At 39.6% G+C, this 17,654-nt stretch overlaps 1 protein-coding gene across 1 annotated transcript in view; it reads left to right on the top strand.

Moving 5' to 3' along the window:
* Positions 1-17,654, top strand: part of CAP2 (cyclase associated actin cytoskeleton regulatory protein 2) — a 134,318-nt gene that overhangs the window by 82,805 nt on the left and 33,859 nt on the right. The window contains exons 5-7 of the mRNA XM_061147562.1: positions 7,655-7,798; positions 8,133-8,218; positions 12,775-12,880. Coding sequence (XP_061003545.1) covers positions 7,655-7,798; positions 8,133-8,218; positions 12,775-12,880 — 336 coding nt within the window. The remainder of the gene's footprint in view (positions 1-7,654; positions 7,799-8,132; positions 8,219-12,774; positions 12,881-17,654) is intronic.

Raw genomic sequence — 17,654 nt, 5'->3', positions numbered from 1 at the left:
TTAAACCTAATAATTTGTACTTCTTAATTCCCTTCCCCATCTTGCTCTTTCTCCCACCTCTCTTCCCCCTGGTAACCAGTTTGTTCTCTATATATGAATCTGTTTTTGTTTTGTTATATTCATTTATTTTTAAAAGTAATTAGCCTCCAACTAATAAAAAAAAAAATTTTTTTTAATTTAAAAAACAAAACAAAACAAAAAATCAATTCCATATATATGTGAAAATGTATTGTATTTGTCTTTCTCTGTATGAATTATTTCCCTAAGCATAATACCCTCCAGGTCCATTCATTGTTGCAAATGGCAGAATTTGATTCTTTTTTTTTTAGAATTTGATTCTTTAAGAAGGATTTTTAAGGAATAAAAGCAAAAAACAGCCTTTGGAATTCTTGAGTATATTTTTAAGTGTTTTGTTGTTGTGGTTGTTCAGTTGCTAAGTTGTGTCCGACTCGGCGACCCCATGGACTCTAGCATGCCAGGCTCTCCTGTCCTTCACTATCTCCTGAAGTTTGCCCAAATTCTTGTCCATCCAGTCGGTGATGCTATGTAACCGCTTCATCCTCTGCCGCACCCCCCCTCCTTTTGCCCTCAATCTTTCCCAGCATCAGGGTCTTTTCCAATGAGTCGGCTCTTCCCATCAGGTGGCCAAAGTATTGGAGCTTCAGCTTCAGCAGCAGTCCTTCCAGTGAATATTCAGGGTTGACTTCCTTTAGGATTGACTGGTTGGATCGCCTTGCAGTCCAAGGGACTCTGAAGAGTCTTCAGCTCCACAATTCAAAAGCATCAATTCTTCGGTGCTCAGCCTTCTTTTTGGTCTAACTCTCACATCTGTACATGACTACTGGAAAAACCATAGCTTTGATTATATGCACCTTTGTTAGCAAAGTGATGTCTCTACTTTTTAATACACTGTCTAGGTTTGTCATAGCTTTCCTCCCAAGGAATAAGCATCTTTTAATTTCATGGCTGTAATCACCATCTGCAGTGATTTTGGAGCCCAAGAAAATAAATCCTTCATTGCTTCCACTTTTTCCCTTTCTAGTTGCCATGAAGTCATGGGACTGGATGCCATGATCTTAGTTTTTTTAATGTTTAATTTTAAGCCAACTTTTTAGCTTTTCCTCTTTCACCCTCACCAGGAGGCTCTTTAGTTCCTCTTCACTTTCTGCCTTTTGAGTGGTATCATCTGCATATCTGAAGTTGTTGATATATCTGCTGGCAATCTTGATTCCAGTGTGTGACTGATCCAATCTGACATTTCACATGATATACTCTGCATATAAGTTAAATAAGCAGAGTGACAATATACAAGCTTGTCATACTCCTTTCCCAACTTTGAACCAGTCAGTTTAAGAGTTTTAACAGTCATAAAATAAGACATATATGGAATATAAAGTCTTAAGGACATATAAAATATTTTTCAAGGGATTTGTCATAATGCAATATAATGGCAGCTACCATAGTATCATGTACATCCATGGAGCTCAGTTGGTTTAATTTATTTAGATTGACTTCTGTGACGGTTTTGCAGATGTCTTAAATTTTCAAGTTGTCTTAAATGTGCAGATGTTTCTGAAAGTATGATCATCAGGATATTCTGAAACCTCCAAAATATTCCTGGACAGTGGAAATTTCTAAATTAGAGGAACAATGAAGGGAAATTAGTCTAGAGAAATACCTACAAAGCCAAGTTAACGCAAATTAACATCTCTGATTAAAAAAAAAAAATTGCTTTTGACTTAAAATGGTAAAAACAATTGCTCCATTTATTAGGATGTGCCCAAATGATATACTTTAGATGCAAACACTGTTGCTGATTTGGATAACCTTTGCCTGAGAAAATGTTAACTGTTCTTCTTCATCTGAATAATTTATTCTAATAATTTCTGCACATATTTTCCTGAAGCTACTTCCCTAATGGTGAAAGTCTTAATATTTTTATATTTATAAATTTAATAGCACCTATGTAAATTTTTTTCCACTATTGAAGGTACAAAACTGGTTAATATGCTTTAAAACTTTTCCATTCATTACAAAAGAAGTGTGTGTACTTATTAGAAAATTTACTGTGTATGGATTAGGCAATAAAATTGAATGAAAATCCTATGTTAACACTTTGATTAGTATCTTTCTATATGTTTTCTGTGCTATATACTCATGTGTACTCAAGTGGAACCAGCTGGTAAAATTTGTTGATACAAAAACATGTAAGTCAAAGTAACAGTTATTGATATTTGGTAGTATGGTTGGCTAAGATGTACTGCTTGATATGAGCTTTCTTAGGATTTTTTAACATTGGTGGGATTCAAATATCTTAAAAGTCCAATTTTTACTTTAATGCTGTTAAGTTTGCCTGAGTTGTAACAATAATGTCTTTGTAGCATTTATATTTAAAACATCCTTTCTAAAAATGATAGTTTCACAGAACTTGCCAATATGTGGGTAGGTTTTTATCTGTTTTTTGTGCTTGCTTGTTTTAATTAAACCTCTTAAATTCAACTCAAGACTATTCCTTATGGTCTTAATAGCTATTATTTATAAAGAAAACATTGCTGTTTTTTAAGATATCTCTAGTAATTATACCTCGGAGAAGGCAATGGCCCACTCCAGTACCCTTGCCTGGAAAATCCCATAGACGGAGGAGCCTGGTAGGCTGCAGTCCGTGGAATCGCTAGGAGTCAGGCACGACTGAGTGGCTTCACTTTCACTTTTCACTTTCATGAATTGGAGAAGGAAATGGCAACACACTCCCGTGTTCTTGCCTGGAGAATCCCAGGGACAGAGGAGCCTGGTGGGCTGCTGTCTATGGGGTCGCACAGAGTCGGACACGACTGAAGCGACTTAGCAGCAGTAGTAGCAGCAGTAATTATATCTACAAGAAAAAAAAAAAAACATTTAGCAGTGTTTTTCTCTTTGTGGTGGATTTAGGGAAGTTTATTGTTTACTTAGAGTGGAAGGAGAAGAGGGTGTCAGCGATGCAATGGACATGAACTTGGGCAAACTTTGGGAGATGGTGAGGGATAGGGAGGCCTGGTGTGCTGCAGTCTATGGGGTTGCAAGAGTCAGACGTGACTGGGTGGCTGAACAATAACATTGTTTACTTATAGTTTATCCATCTTTATTCTCCAATTTTCACATAAAGAGGATAATCAAGAAAAGAAATTATTTTGAAAGAAATAACAGCAGATTGATCCATTTTCTACCTGACATAGAACTACACAAGAACCATGGATTCCAGAAATAACAAGCTTATTTTTTTTACTCAATGGCACATCTTTAAGGTCAAACTCCCAGGGTTTGTTCCCTCCCTTACAAAACAGCATGAGTGGGAATTTGGTTTTCCTTTTTGGGTAAAGTCTCTACAAAGCTCGCTGATAAAGCTCTTTAGTTTTACTTTCTGTGAAACAATTATTTCTGGAGCTAAACTGAGATGAATCTGATAATGGGTCTCAATTCTTCAACTTTAAAGCATTTAGAAACTAGGGTCATAAAGACATGGAATCCTGAAATACTCTTCCAAGTACAGTCCCATCAAGCTAAGACAGCCCTTGGAAACACACTCGCTGAAACTCACAGTTTGCACATGCATCTTCTCCAGTTTGGCCATTTTGACCTTCTATTCAAGCCACAGAAACCTGAAGAAGGGAAAGGGAGATTTTTTGGCTAATTTTCACATAAGTCTTGAAAAATAATTTTCTTTTAGGGAGGTGTCTCTTGGAATTAAAAAGAAAAAAAACTCGAGTGATAAGTTTTTTAGAAAGTAATCTGGGTGAGACATATAAAACTGGCCAATTTAAAGTCATTCCAGGCACTTCCCTGGTGGTCCAAAGGTTCAGTTCCTGGTGTGGGAACCAAGATCCCACATTCCACAGAGCAACTGAGCCTGCATGCCACGAACTAGAGAATCCATGCACCACCACGAAAGATCCTGTGTGGTGTGACAAAGATCCCAAGTGTTGTGGCTAAGACCCGTGGCTACTTGTCTAAATAAGTAGATAAAAATAAAGTCATTCCAAAGCACACTAGCTTCTAGCTCTGTCTGAAAAGCCAGCACCAATGCATTCCATTGAGAAAAAAAAAAAACAGATGCCTCTAAAATAATCTATCAGTGGAAAGCCTTGATGTAGAGGTAATTGACCTCAGTGCAATTCAAACTCTAAGTATTGAGTATGCTTGTGTGTGTGCTCAGTCATGTCCAACTGTTTGTGACCCTATGGGCTGTAGCCCAACTGCTGTCCATGGAATTTTCCAGGCAAGAATACCAGAGTGGGTTGCCATGTCTTACTCCAGGGGATCCTTCCAACCCAGGGCTTGAACCCACATCTCTTGAGTCTCCTGCATTGGCAGGTGGATTCTTTATCACTGCGCCACCTGGGAAGCTCATGTGCTTGATGCATAAACAGATGGGAGTTCCTCTAACAGCTCCCCTCCCCCCTCCCACCATTCGCTTTCCCCCTGTTATCCCACAGGATCAGCCTTGATGGAAATCACACCATAACTCTCATGTTCTGTGTTTTCGATTCCAGCTATGAAAGTTCAGGATGAGCTGGAAAATGTAAGCCTCCTTTAAAGCGCACAAGAAATCTATTGGCACAGAATAAAAGCTGTACTGTTTATTAGGGTTTTGGAAGTAGCCGTTGTACTTAGTTCTCTCAGCATTGCTTTTTTTTTTTTTTTAATGAGGACAATTCTTCACGCAAATGCCAAACTAAGGCAAAAGAAAACTTTCTCAGTCTTTATGGTGCTTTCATCAGATAACCAATATAAAATATCTTCCAGAATACTCTGTCTCCTCAGACTTTAGAGTTTGTTCTTGGGAAGTTAGAGATAAACAAGGATGGCCTTAATAAATCTAGCTAACATTGTAAATACACAGTTTCTGGTTCTTTTTCCTCTTGGGGCAATAGGCCAGATATCACTAACAATTCAAATATTCTGGCCTTTCTCAAAAATGTCATTGCATCAAGAGCATCATGGCTGAGCAAATCATGGGAGAAAATTAGGATGCTTTTTACTGGTGTTCCATAATTAAAAATCAACTGCCTTCTGGGGAAACCTGTATAACACACCTTTGATTGGGTGTTGAATTTGGACTAAAAAAAAGTCTCTCAAAGAGGGAAATGTTTGCCTTCTAAAGAGTGAAATTCCAAGAAGGGCATTTCAACCTGACTTTGGCCGTCATTAGCCAAGAAGCATGGAAGAGCTGTGTTTGGGGCAGGGACTGTTTAGAGAGGTTTTGTTTGTCTGTTTATTGAGGGTTTGGGGGCGTTTGCTTTTCCCGCACTGTCATTGTGTGTGTGCTCAGTCGCTCCGTCGTACCCCATGGACTATAGACCTTCAGATTCCTCCGTCCATGGGATTCTCCAGGCAGGAATACTAGACTGGGTTGCAATTTCCTCCTCCAGGAGGTCTTCCTGGCCCAGGGATTCACCCCAAGTGTGCTGCATTGGCAGGGGGGTTCTTTACCACTGACCACCTGGAAGGCCCATTCTGTCATTACATCTTTACAGTAGCTTGCCAGTGTTGCCAGAACAAAGTACCATGGACTGGATGGCTTACACAAATAAAGGTGTGTTCTCAGAATTACAGAGATTCGTAGTCAAGGTGTCGGCAGGGTTGGTTTCTTCTGAAGCCTCTCTCCTTGACTTGTGGACGGCCGTCTTCTCTCTGTGTCATCACATGGCCTCTGCATCCTCGTCTCCTCTTCTTGTGAGGACACCTGTCAGATTGGTTTAGGGCCCATACTAATGACCTCAGATTTAACTTAAGTACCTCTTTAAAGATCCTGCCTCGTAATACAGTCACATTCTGAGGTACCAGGGATTAGGACTTCAACATTTGAATTTGGGAAGGACACAGTACAGCTCATAACAACTCTGGTTCAGGGTCTTCCTGTCAAATCTCTAAGACCTTTCCTTCATAATGGCCAGGAAGGGAAAGTAAGAAGGTAGGAAGGTATTCATGAATTTTCCACAAGACCTGGCTTGCTTCTGAAGCAGCCTTTTTTTTTTTTTTCACCTTCTTCAAGATGGAAGAATTTTAAAAGTCTACTGACTTTGAAGGCATCATGTTAAGTGAAATATGTTTGAGAAAGAAATTCTGTGTGATCTCACTTACATGTGGAATCTAAACAAACAAAAACCCACCTAGACTCACAGAAAAAAGAGTTGATTTGTGGTTACCAGAAGTAGGGGCTATGGGGAGAGGGGGTCAGAGGAAGATAGTCATAAGGTATAAACCCGTAGTTACAAATAAATTATAAGATGAATTACGATATGATGACTGTAGTTAACACTGCTGTGTGATCTGTAGGAAAGCTGTTAAGAGAACAGATCTTTGGAGTTCTCAACGCAGGGATAAACGTTTTTTCTTCCTTTTCTTTTTATTGTATCTATATCAGATGGTGGATATTAATTAACTAAACCTATTATAGTAATCACTTCACAGTATATGTAAATCAAATCATTGCACTGGTTTGATTTGCATGTATTTACACCCTAACCCTAAAGGAAATCAGTCCTGGGTGTTCATTGGAAGGACTGATGTTGAAGCTGAAACTCCAATATTTTGGCCACCTGATGCGAAGAGCTGACTCATTTGAAAAGACCCTGATATTGGGAAAGATTGAAGGCAGGAGGAGAAGGGGGCGACAGAGGATGAGATGGTTGGATGACATCACCGACTCAATGGACATGGGTTTGGGTGGACTGCGGGAGTTGCTGATGGACGGGGAGGCCTGGTGTGCTGTGGTTCACGGGTCGCAAAGAGTTGGACACAACTGAGCAACTGAACTGAACTGAACACCTTAAACTTATACAGTGATGTAGGTCAATTATTTCTCAATTAAGCAGAAGAAATAAAAGCCCACTGAGAACTTTAAGAACACTTTGCTTTCTTTCCCTGTATTTCTGTTTCTCCCAAAGAAAAATACTCCTCTGTCCACCTGCAGATCTCAATTGGAAAGTGTTTTGCTTGCATTTATATCACTGATACGTGATAGGAAAGAGCTGGTCAGTGAATCTTGTCATTCAGAGACTTTTAAACTGGCAGAAACCTTGGAGATCACTTACTGGGTTGGCCAAAAAGTTCCTTTGGGCTTTTCCCATAACATCTTAGTCTTTTGGGCCAGCCCAACATAAATATCATAAGCCATCACTTTCTTACAAAGAACTTCAGTGAAAGAATTCCATTTTTTTTGCATGGGTTATTGTAATTATGGTAAAAACCAAGGACTGTCCCTCCCTCACGTCACAGGAATAAGAAGATACCCATTTACTAACCTCTACCTATTCCGATTTTAGGTGTGTGTTATTCTGATCATTCCATTAGGTGATATATCTATGTGTTCCATTAGAAAATATAACTTGATCTGCACTCAATTTCACTGTGTTGCATTCAGAAGTCTTCAAAACAGGGGCCATACTTTATGGCTGGATATTTTTCCATTCCTATGGAAGCAGTATTAATAATGTAAGAAATCCATGCAATTTTCATACTTCAGAGAGTAAAAATACAGTATGACCATAAGGAAAAAAAAAAAATCCGCTCTATTCTGAAAGCCCCTGACAAGTGCTGAGTCCTGCTTAGGTCAGCGTGAATGGAGGCGAAATGTTTCTGTCTGTCCTCAGTAACAGTGCTCCATGTTTGCTTACAGAACGACGTGGCTGCACTTCTGAAACCAATATCCGAAAAGATTCAGGAGATCCAGACTTTCAGAGAGAGGAACCGGGGGAGTACAATGTTTAATCATCTCTCAGCCGTCAGCGAAAGCATTCCCGCCCTTGGGTGGATAGCCGTGGTGAGTCTGGCTGGAATGTCGCCCCTGCACCTCGGCGAGTTTTTGGAGTGTTTGGGAAAACTCATGGCCACCTCCAGCCTCCTTCATCCTTCATCCTTCAGTGAAAAGAAGGTTCCTTTTAGGCTGAACACAGCAGCTCTTTCTTACCCCCACTTGAAGTTCAGGGCTTTGTGTTCTGAGATGCAGGAAGCGTTTCACTGATCCTTACAGAACAAAATTTGTCTCCAGTTTTCCAGTTGACATCTCCATTGCTTCTCTTCTTCTTTAAGGCATTTTCTTTCTTATCCTATATTTTTTTTCTTTCTATGCTTGGGTGATGGCCCTCTTCTCTCAGTCCCCCAAACCTGGTCCTTATGTCAAGGAGATGAACGACGCGGCCACCTTTTACACTAACAGGGTCTTAAAGGACTACAAACACAGGTACGTACCTTCTTTTACTGACCAAATCTTCAATTGATTGTTTGTTAAACATTAGTCCCCAGACTTCATACAGTTCATTGCTGATTCCTTTCAAAGGCTACTTGACTATAAACATTAAGGAAAAATCCCATCTTTGTAGGTGAAGCAAAGTAGAAAGTGAAATCAATGGTCCAGATAATATGTGTGTTTGAGACAGTCTTGCCTCAATTCTCTGGTAATGAGTAAACTCTCGCCACAGGGATGCATGTCACTCTGTTGCCTATCCCCACAATAAGGAGAGGTTTGTGATGGACCAGCCCTAAATGGACAAAACTTGAGTGAGTGTTAGTCACTCAGCAGTGTCTGACTGTAGCCCGCCAGGCTCCTCTGTCCATGAGATTCTTGAAGCAAGAATACTGGAGTGGGTTGCCATTTCCTCCTCCAGGGGATGATCTTGCCAACCTAGGGATCGAACCCTGGTCTGTTGCATTGCACGTGGATTCTTTTACCGTCTGAGCCACGAGGGAAGCCCATTGATCAAAATAGAGTTGGTGAATGAGCAGAGAGAAGACAGGGGATTTTAGGAAAGGACCTAGAAGTGAGGAAGAGAAATGAGATGAGACAATAAACCAGGTCAGTGAGAGGGAGACCAGAGCTTGCATTCAGATGAAATGCAGTTGGGTGGACAGAGACATCGGTAATAACAGCCATCATCCAGAAAGCTGTTGAAAATTCACAGATGAGACTGAATCAGCAGGTTTTGCCTGGAGAGTGAGTGGAAAAGGACATGCAGTCTCCAGCACAAATAACAGGTCCTAGAGAGCCTCAGACTGGGGCTAGAACTGGAAATGGGACTGAATGAGGAAAAATATAAAGAAATATCAACTGGGCTTTCCCTGGTGGTCCAGTGGCTAAGATTCTGTGTCCCAGTTCAGGAGGCCCAGGTTCAATCCCTGGTCAGGGAACTAGATCCCACACGCTGCAATTAAGACCTGGCATGGCCAAAATAAATAAGTAAATAATTCTTTTTTAAAGAAAGAAATACCAAAAAAAAAAAAAAAAAGAAAAGAAATACCTACCAATACATTTTTTACTACCAAAAAAAAAAAACAAAAAACCAGTCACACTCAGCAGTCCCACTCCTAGATGTATTTTCTTTTTAAGAAATGAAACCATAGGTCCACACAAAACCATGTACATGATTTCGTAGCTGCATTATTTATAGTAGGCAAAATGTGGAAACAATCCAAACGTCCATCAACTGATGAACAGATAAGTAAAATGTATATCCATACAAGGTTATATTATTCAGCCATTTAAAAAAATAAGTAGCAGTATGGATGAGCCTTGAAAACATGCTGAGTGAAAGAAGTCAGACACAAAAGACCACATATTGTATGATTCCATTTATATAAAATTCCAGAATTGGCAAATCCATAAAGACAGAAAGTAGATTAGCAGTTGTCTAGGGCTGGGGAAATTGGGTAGAAGTGTGGAGTAACTGCTAATGAGTATCGGGTTTCTTTGGGGGGTGATGAAAATGTTTTAAAACTGACTGTGGTAATGATTGCACAGTTCAAACTGAGCTATTGAATTGTATGCCTTGAATGGATGAATTGCCTAGGATATGAGTTATATCCCAGAAAGCTACTATACAAAACAGAATAAGACAAAAAGCAACCACAGTACTCTCCTCCTCTCATAGAGTTTAGTTATTCTGTGTTAGCTCTTCCGGGAAGAGCAGCTCTAGAGACTTCTGACTTCAACACACCTTTTTCCCTCCTGAGGTCTCTCCCACCCTAAGGAAGTTTCACTTAAGCTCTGATAGTAACAGACTCCCCGCACCCATAGAACTGTGGTTGAGGCAGTCCTGCCCAGTGATACAACTCCAAATGTTGCCACTTTGTGTTAGAGACTACAGAACTGTGCAGTATGAATGAGAACAGGCATCAGAAATGCAAGACAATCTGCCCACATAAAAATAGCAGTTCAGGAAAGAACAAGTTTAAGTTGCAAAAGTATGTCAGCATTAACAGTGCACAGTGACTTCCACATCGTAAAAGACCTCTTTACCTAATCCCTTCTTGGGATGCACAGACACACATCTGTACCTGCCTATTCAGGACACCTTAGCCACCTCCTGAGCCTCTGCCTTTTTGCACATCACCCTTGGAAGCCACTTTTATTTTTATCTCAGTTCATCAGCTCCTGTCCTCCCAGTCCCTACTTGAGTGTGTCTTGAGGGCCATGGTGTGAGTGATTCTCTCCAGGTGTCGTACAGCCGAGAGAGTTAAGAGTTTGCACTTTTTTGTGCACAAACAAAGAAAGTCTAGTATTTGTTCCTCTCGGTCAGCTATTAGGTAGAAAAACTACTCCTGAGAGCATCAAGGACAATCCATTTAAACTTAGTGGACCACCCTAAGACTGTGTAGTGTGCTGGGGAAATGCATTCAGTCCTCAGTCACCATGGAGCTTCCAGGAGTGCCAACCTGAACAAAGCAGAATACTCCACAAGTGCTTACTCACACCCATTTATGTGCACACCCAAGCCAGCCGTGTCTGCACTTTGTGTGGGCTCAGTGAGGGCTGCGGGGTGTTGCGGACTCATTGATGAGGTATCACCAGTGTGGCAGGCTCGCTGCTGCCTGCCTGACAGACAAGCCGTGGGTGGAGGAGTAGAAAGGCAGGCTTCCTTGTGGTTTACACAGAAGGGCTGTGGGCAGTGGACTCTGCATCTGTGGAGCCTTTTCAGCTGGCTTGACTGGCTGCTCAGCTCTTTTGTCAATAAATGAAAAGAGCAAGTTAATTATTTTGACTTTCCAGAGGTAAAACTTCTCTGAGTCATAGTCATTAAAAGTCACCCATCCCTCCCATAGCTTCTTCCAGGGGAAGTGGAACTGAGGCTGAGTTGTCAGCTCCGGAAGTATAGTTAAGTCCTCCTCAATTTGTTGTCTCTAAGACAAGGGCTTCCCTGGTGGCACAGATGGTAAAGAATCTGCCTACAGTGTGGGAGACCTGGGTTCAATCCCTGATTTGGGAAGATGCCCTGGAGAAGGGAAAGGCTACCAACTCCAGTATTCTTGCCTGGAGAATCCCCATGAACAGAGGAGTCTGGTGGGCTACAGTCCATAGAGTTGCAAAGGATTGGACACAACTAAGCACAGAGTCTGCCTTTGGGTTAAAAGGGACCATGTTGTTATTCCTTACTACACATTTAGCTAGAACTTTCTTCAAGTTAAATGGTACTATAATAGTTAAAAGAAAAATAATTTGCCTATGTGGGTTTGGACTTCATGTGTTAAGCTTTTTAATAGAAGTATGTTGAATGTGCAACCTGCTTTTTCTAGAATGCCTACAGACTGTATTGTGCATACATACGCACATGTATGAATTAAATACCATATAATAGATAAATATGTGGATTTGGGGTTTTGACTATAAAATTGAGAGAAAGTGACAATGAAATATTTCATAGATTTGATTAATGTAGTCAGTAAATCTAAAAATGTGGAACAAAATCACTCATGTTTTTCCTTTTTGAGGGGCAGATAGTTATGAGTTCAGTTCCCCATTTTCTTTTTCTTAAATGGCATGACTTAATATGCTGGAGTTCTAAACATGCTCATTTCACTTAGAACTTTTCAAGGAAAGCAAAATATATCCAGAGACAAATCATTATTGACAAAGGCGAAATAATAGAGATTTCCTTCCGATATTGTCTTCAGATTAATGGCCCAGGTTTGTGATTAAATTTTTGGTAACAGATTTCATCATTTTCTCATTTACCACTACTTTATTCAAAGTAGAAAAAAATGTGTGGTTGGAAATTATCCAAAGGAAATGCAACTATTTTTGCCTGTTTATATCATAAATTTAATGTTTCTAACAGTTCTCCCAATTCTATACATTAATCTAGTTTTAAAAGGTAAGTATTTTACCACTTCTTGGTTAAGTAAAATAGGAATAAAAATACTGGCCGTGCCCTGCCTTGCTTTCATTGTCATTATGAGTATCAACTTAGGTTAATCTAAGTGATTGTCCCTTTACAATTATTGAGTGTTACCTGTTTGTAGGAAATCATTTTTCTTACTATAGCAACTTTCCTTATCAGTGCAAAATTCTCCAATTTGGTTACACTTTCAATCGAGTAATTCCACAAATTATTAGAAAAAAAGCCAAAGGACCTTTTTTCTTTTTAGTACCATTCTCCTGCCTGAAAGCACATTGTTTTTCATTTTGCATCAGAAGCAGTACAGAAAGAAATGATCTCCCCTCTGTGTTCATCTCCCTGTGAGAGATGACATGAGGATGAACTGACTGGGTTCGGTGGGTGCTCTCTCCGCGGGCCTCTCTGCTCCACACCAGACCTCAGGGCACTCGGCTCCTCCCAGGGCAGACCTGAACCATACCCTTTCGAGGTTCTTTTCAGACTCAGTTCACAGTTACTGGACTAGAAAGACCGTTGTTCCAGAGTCATCTGGAGCTCTAGTTACTGGATTGCCACATGCCTTCCAGTGTTGTTAAATTTTTATTTTAGATCCTAATTCCCCTCTCTTCCACTCTCTTTTATGACAAAGTGATCTACGTCATGTGGATTGGGTGAAGTCATATCTGAACATTTGGAGCGAGCTTCAAGCATACATCAAGGAACACCACACCACAGGCCTTACTTGGAGCAAAACAGTAAGTACCCAGCCCTGTTCCCCCTGGGTAACAAAAGGTTATGAAGATATTCATTCTCAGCCTGGTAATTTTAGAATTTACCTCAAGGAAAACATAAGATAAAATATACATGTAGAAGCTGCTTATAAAAAATGCCATTGGCATAGGAAAGTCTGGAAACTGCCTGCATGACAGACAAAAAGAAAATGGTTGAGTTGTCAGTGGTAAGAACCTAGTGGAATGCTCTGCAGCCTTCAGAATAACAGATATGGTGATTACAGGTGATGAGATGTACCAGTCATGGTTAAGTAATAGAGTGCAAAAGTTAATGAGCTCTAAGATGACATGTTTATTAAGAAACTGTGTAAGTAAAATTGAAGGAAACAAGATTTTAAAATAGTTGTAATTTTAAGCAGGTAGAATTATGAATATAATTTTTTAATGTTTTAAATTTCCTTTTGGCATTTTAAAGTTTACTAAGTAGTATTTTTCAATGCTTAGGCAATCCTAGTGATTTGAATGGTATCCTAGTCCTAGGATAAAACCCCAACCTGAGTCTGTTCCAGCTTGAATTCCCACAGAAGATTCTGATTTGATATTTGCCCTCTTCACCTTGTCTGTCTTGTCTTCCCCTCTCACTGATCCAGTGTTACCAAACTACCTGCAGAATTCCAAATACGTGCAATGCTTAGATTGAACCAAATCACACTGTCGTTTTTCAAATTTTGCAAGTCTCATGTTTAACCTTATTTGCAATGTCCTGAATATCTATTGTATAAGCATTAGTGGTTCAGTGGTAGAATCCTCGGCTGCCATGGGGGAGGCCTGCTTCGATTCCCCGCCAATGGAAGAGCACGCAAGTTTTAGATCTTCCCAGGTGGCACCGTGGTAAAGAACCTGCCTGCCGATGCAGGAGACATAAGAGACATGGGTGCAGTCCCTGGATTGGGAAGGTCCCCTGGAGGAGGGCACAGCAACCCCCTCCAGTGTTCTTGCCTGGAGAGTCCCGTAGACAGAGGAGCCCTGCTGTCCATAGGGTCGCAAAGAGTCGAACATAGCTGTAGCAACTTAGCATGAACATGTATCATGCGCTATGACCTAAGTTCCCGGGGGAACTCTTTTCTCTAAGACTGAGTTCGAACATCACTTCTTTAAGAAATTTCATTGATCTCCATTGGCACCCTGTCTGGGTTGGTGATCTTCCTCTATGCCTCCTTCACATCTTGAACATACCTCAGGCGTAGTCTGTAGCATATAGAATTGTAAAAATTTATGTTTTTAGATCTCTCCCACTGGATTGGAAACATCTGTGTCTCCAGGTCCTCACATAGTGCCTGGCATGGAGTAGGTACTCAGTAAATAGTTTGAACTAAATTGTGACTTAGGAGACTCTTAAGATCTTCCCTGCTCTTTAAAACCTCTGCACTTATTATGAAAAGGCTTCCTGTGGGAACTTCTTCCATTTGAAATGAATGTTAGGGACTTCCATGGTGGTCCAGTGGGTAAGACTCTGCACTCCTAATGAAAGGGGCCCGGGTTCGATCCCTGGTCAGAGAATTAGATCCCACATACTGCAACTAAGAGTTCACATGCCACAACTAAGACCTGGTACAAATAAAAAATAATAAATATATAATGTTTTTAATTTTTAGAAAAAGAAAGAAAAAGAGAAAATGAATGTTAGCTTTCAGTTGTCTAACCAGAATAAATGTTGAGAAGATAAAATAGCACATTTGTGAATCCAGTTTAGAGGTAGAATGCTCACTCTCCCCATAGTCATAACCAGCAACTAATCCTCATGCTGAATGTTGATGTCAGTAACATAGGATTAATACCAAGAGAGAGTTTGTGATTTTTCAAGGGAGTGTGGAACTCCTGTATTTGTTCCCTAACACTTGACCTCTAATAACTGATGCTTCTTTTTATATCCTACTTGGCCTGTTTTCTCCATAAGAAATGCAAGATATTGCATATTGGTTATTTTTCTTCTGCCCACAATATTTTGATTTCTGTGAAGAGAGTTCAGAAACATTTGAAGAGTTTTAATTTGGATGAGTATATGTGGTAGGTTAGTCTTTGTATAGATTTATTAGAATTATTTTTCATGATTTCCAATGAAATGCTGTTTGGCTATACATCAGTTTGTCATAAAAGGGAATTGTCACTTGTTTGCCATGGAGATAGAACGTCATGAGAGAACAGAAAACTAAATATCAAGAGTCCTTGGATGTCTTATTATTTCATAGTTAGATAAATGGAAAAGGAATGAGAATCCATTTGTGGAAAATAATTGTGTCAACAAATGCTGGCCTATTAATTCTCTAATAGTGCTCATGGAAAATGAATGGAAAATTACTTTTTAAGTGGTTTGAATACCTCTAATGCAATGTAAAAAGCTGAGTAATTGTGCTTTGAATATAAAAGAGAAGGATCGACTGTTACAGAAAAGTAAATGTGGTTGTTTTCCTTTGTTCCAGAGTAAATGCCTATCTTTACATTATGTTTTTTGGAAATATATACTTTGTAACAATGAGCTTGAAACTTGTAAAAGCACCCCATAGTAAGAAATACCTTTTAGATACACACCTCCCCCCCATAATACTACAAGTCTCACAAAATATTTTGTCTTACCAAGTGGAATGCATTCAGATATTTTCCTTTGTGTTTTACTTTCTTTTTTAAATAAAATCCTGGCTGAGACCCACAAATTGACATCATGATCAATTTGAAAAACATGTTATGGAACAAAATGTTATATTTATATAAGTATAAATATTTATTTTGTTGTTCAGTCACTCAGTCATGTCCAACTCTTTGCAACCCCATGGACTGCAGAATGCCAGGCTTCCCTGTGCATCACTGTCTCCCAGAGTTTGCTCAGACTCATGCCCATTGACTCAGTGATGCCATCCAACCATCTTCTTCTCATCCTGCCTTCAGTCTTTCCCAGCATCAGGGCTTTTCCAGTGAGTTGGCTCTTTGTATCAGATGGCCAAAGTATTGGAGCTTCAGGTTCAGCATCAGTCCTTCCAATGGATATTCAGGGTTGATTTCCTTTAGGAATTGACTGGTTTGATCTCTTTGCAGTACAAGGGGCTTTCAAGAGTCTTCTTTAGCACCACAGTTCAAAAGCATCAATTCTTTGGCACTCAGCCTTCTTTATGGTCCAGCTCTCACATCCAAATGTTTATTTATTTATATAAAATATAATCCTTAGCACATACATTAGGAGACATGGATTGCCATAATAATAGTGACAGCTGTTATTTATTGAGCATAAGTTATGATATGGGCAAATTCTACTTAAAATGGTGACTGTTATAAAGCAGAGCAGCTGCTTCACTTCTTTCATGGAAACATTCTATGATAAAGTTTTGACCAGACACTAAAAGTGAGGAAAGAATGTATAAGAGAATGTTGGCTCAGCAGTTACATCATATGTGCAAAATCTTTAGACAAGCTTTAAGATATTGCATAGAAATAGACTTCCTGTTATTTTTGCCCTCTTCTAAAAGTTGAGGTTAAAAAAAACTATTACAAAGTATATTATAAAAATTATAGTTTTTAATTTTAAATCTAAATTATTAAAAAATCACATAAAAGGTTCTAAAACATAATCCCTAGCATAGATCAAATTAATTTCTTCTCACTTACTATGGCCTGGTGACTTACCAGAAAAGTAAGTCATAAACAATTATAGCCAGTATCACAACCTTCTTTTTATTTTTATTTTTTTATCTTTTTCGGTTATCTGTTTTAAATGTAGCAGTGTGTATGTGTCAATACCAAACTCCCAGTCTACCTCTTTCTCTCCACCCTTCCTCCCTGGTCACCAACCATGAGTTCATTCCCTGAGTATCACAGCATTCTTGCAAAGAGGAAGGAAAAGGCTATTAGAATTATCTGATAAAATAGTCTTTGGGAGGAAAAAATGAGTAAAAATAATTTCTTTTATTTGCCCACTGATCACAACTCTGCAAAAAGTATGTATTTCTAAAACGATAAGGATCAGAGAGAATGGAGAAAGGTGGGGTGTTGGCCTTCATTGACACTACAGTATTCAGAAGTTTTAAGGAACCCATTCCATCTCAATGGGCAAAGTCGAAAGGCTTATGGTTATGAACATCTCAAGTATTTTGAGGAACCGCCCATTTCTTCTGTTTTCAGATTGGCCCTTGAGATTTGAGCTCTGTGGGGTTTGAGTGACCAACCACATGCTGCTCTGGGCTGAGTTTCTAAGTGTACATTACTCTGAGAAATCTTTCCCTTGAGTTAACAGTTGGAACTGAACATACTACTTCCACCATCCGGCCTTTGCGTTCAGACTGCAGCTGTGCCAGACAACTGTTGCTCCCTTCAGTTGTCCCACAAAATATAAATCTTTGAGGCCAGCGATCTTTCGGGACCGTGATTGGAGAGAAGGTCCATGTGTGTGTGCACGAGTGTGTTGGCATCGGGATGGGTGTGTTTGAGGGGAAGAAGCAGCTGTTTAGTAATGTATCTGGAATTTCTTGTTACATTTACTGTGGTAAATGGAATCTTCTCGTTCTGTAAGCATTTCTTCACATGACCATGGACTAGAAAAACTCTACACCAGAAATGACTTGCAGTTTTCAGTTAGTTTAATTATTGGGAACTCTTTCTCCATATTCATTTAGTCTTCTCAGCACTGGGTTTCAGATGCACTTTGTTGAATAAATTGATCTTTTGGCAGGAACCCTGTTAGAGACACTGTTATATATTATCCCGTGAAGTTGGTCAGATTTGTAATATTGGTTGGCAGTTCCTGCAAACC

The sequence above is a fragment of the Dama dama genome, chromosome 7 (genome assembly GCF_033118175.1).
Source record: "Dama dama isolate Ldn47 chromosome 7, ASM3311817v1, whole genome shotgun sequence".
Taxonomy (NCBI): Eukaryota; Metazoa; Chordata; class Mammalia; order Artiodactyla; family Cervidae; genus Dama; species Dama dama.
Note: the sequence above shows the minus strand (reverse complement) of the source record. Positions and strands in the feature narration are given on the sequence as shown.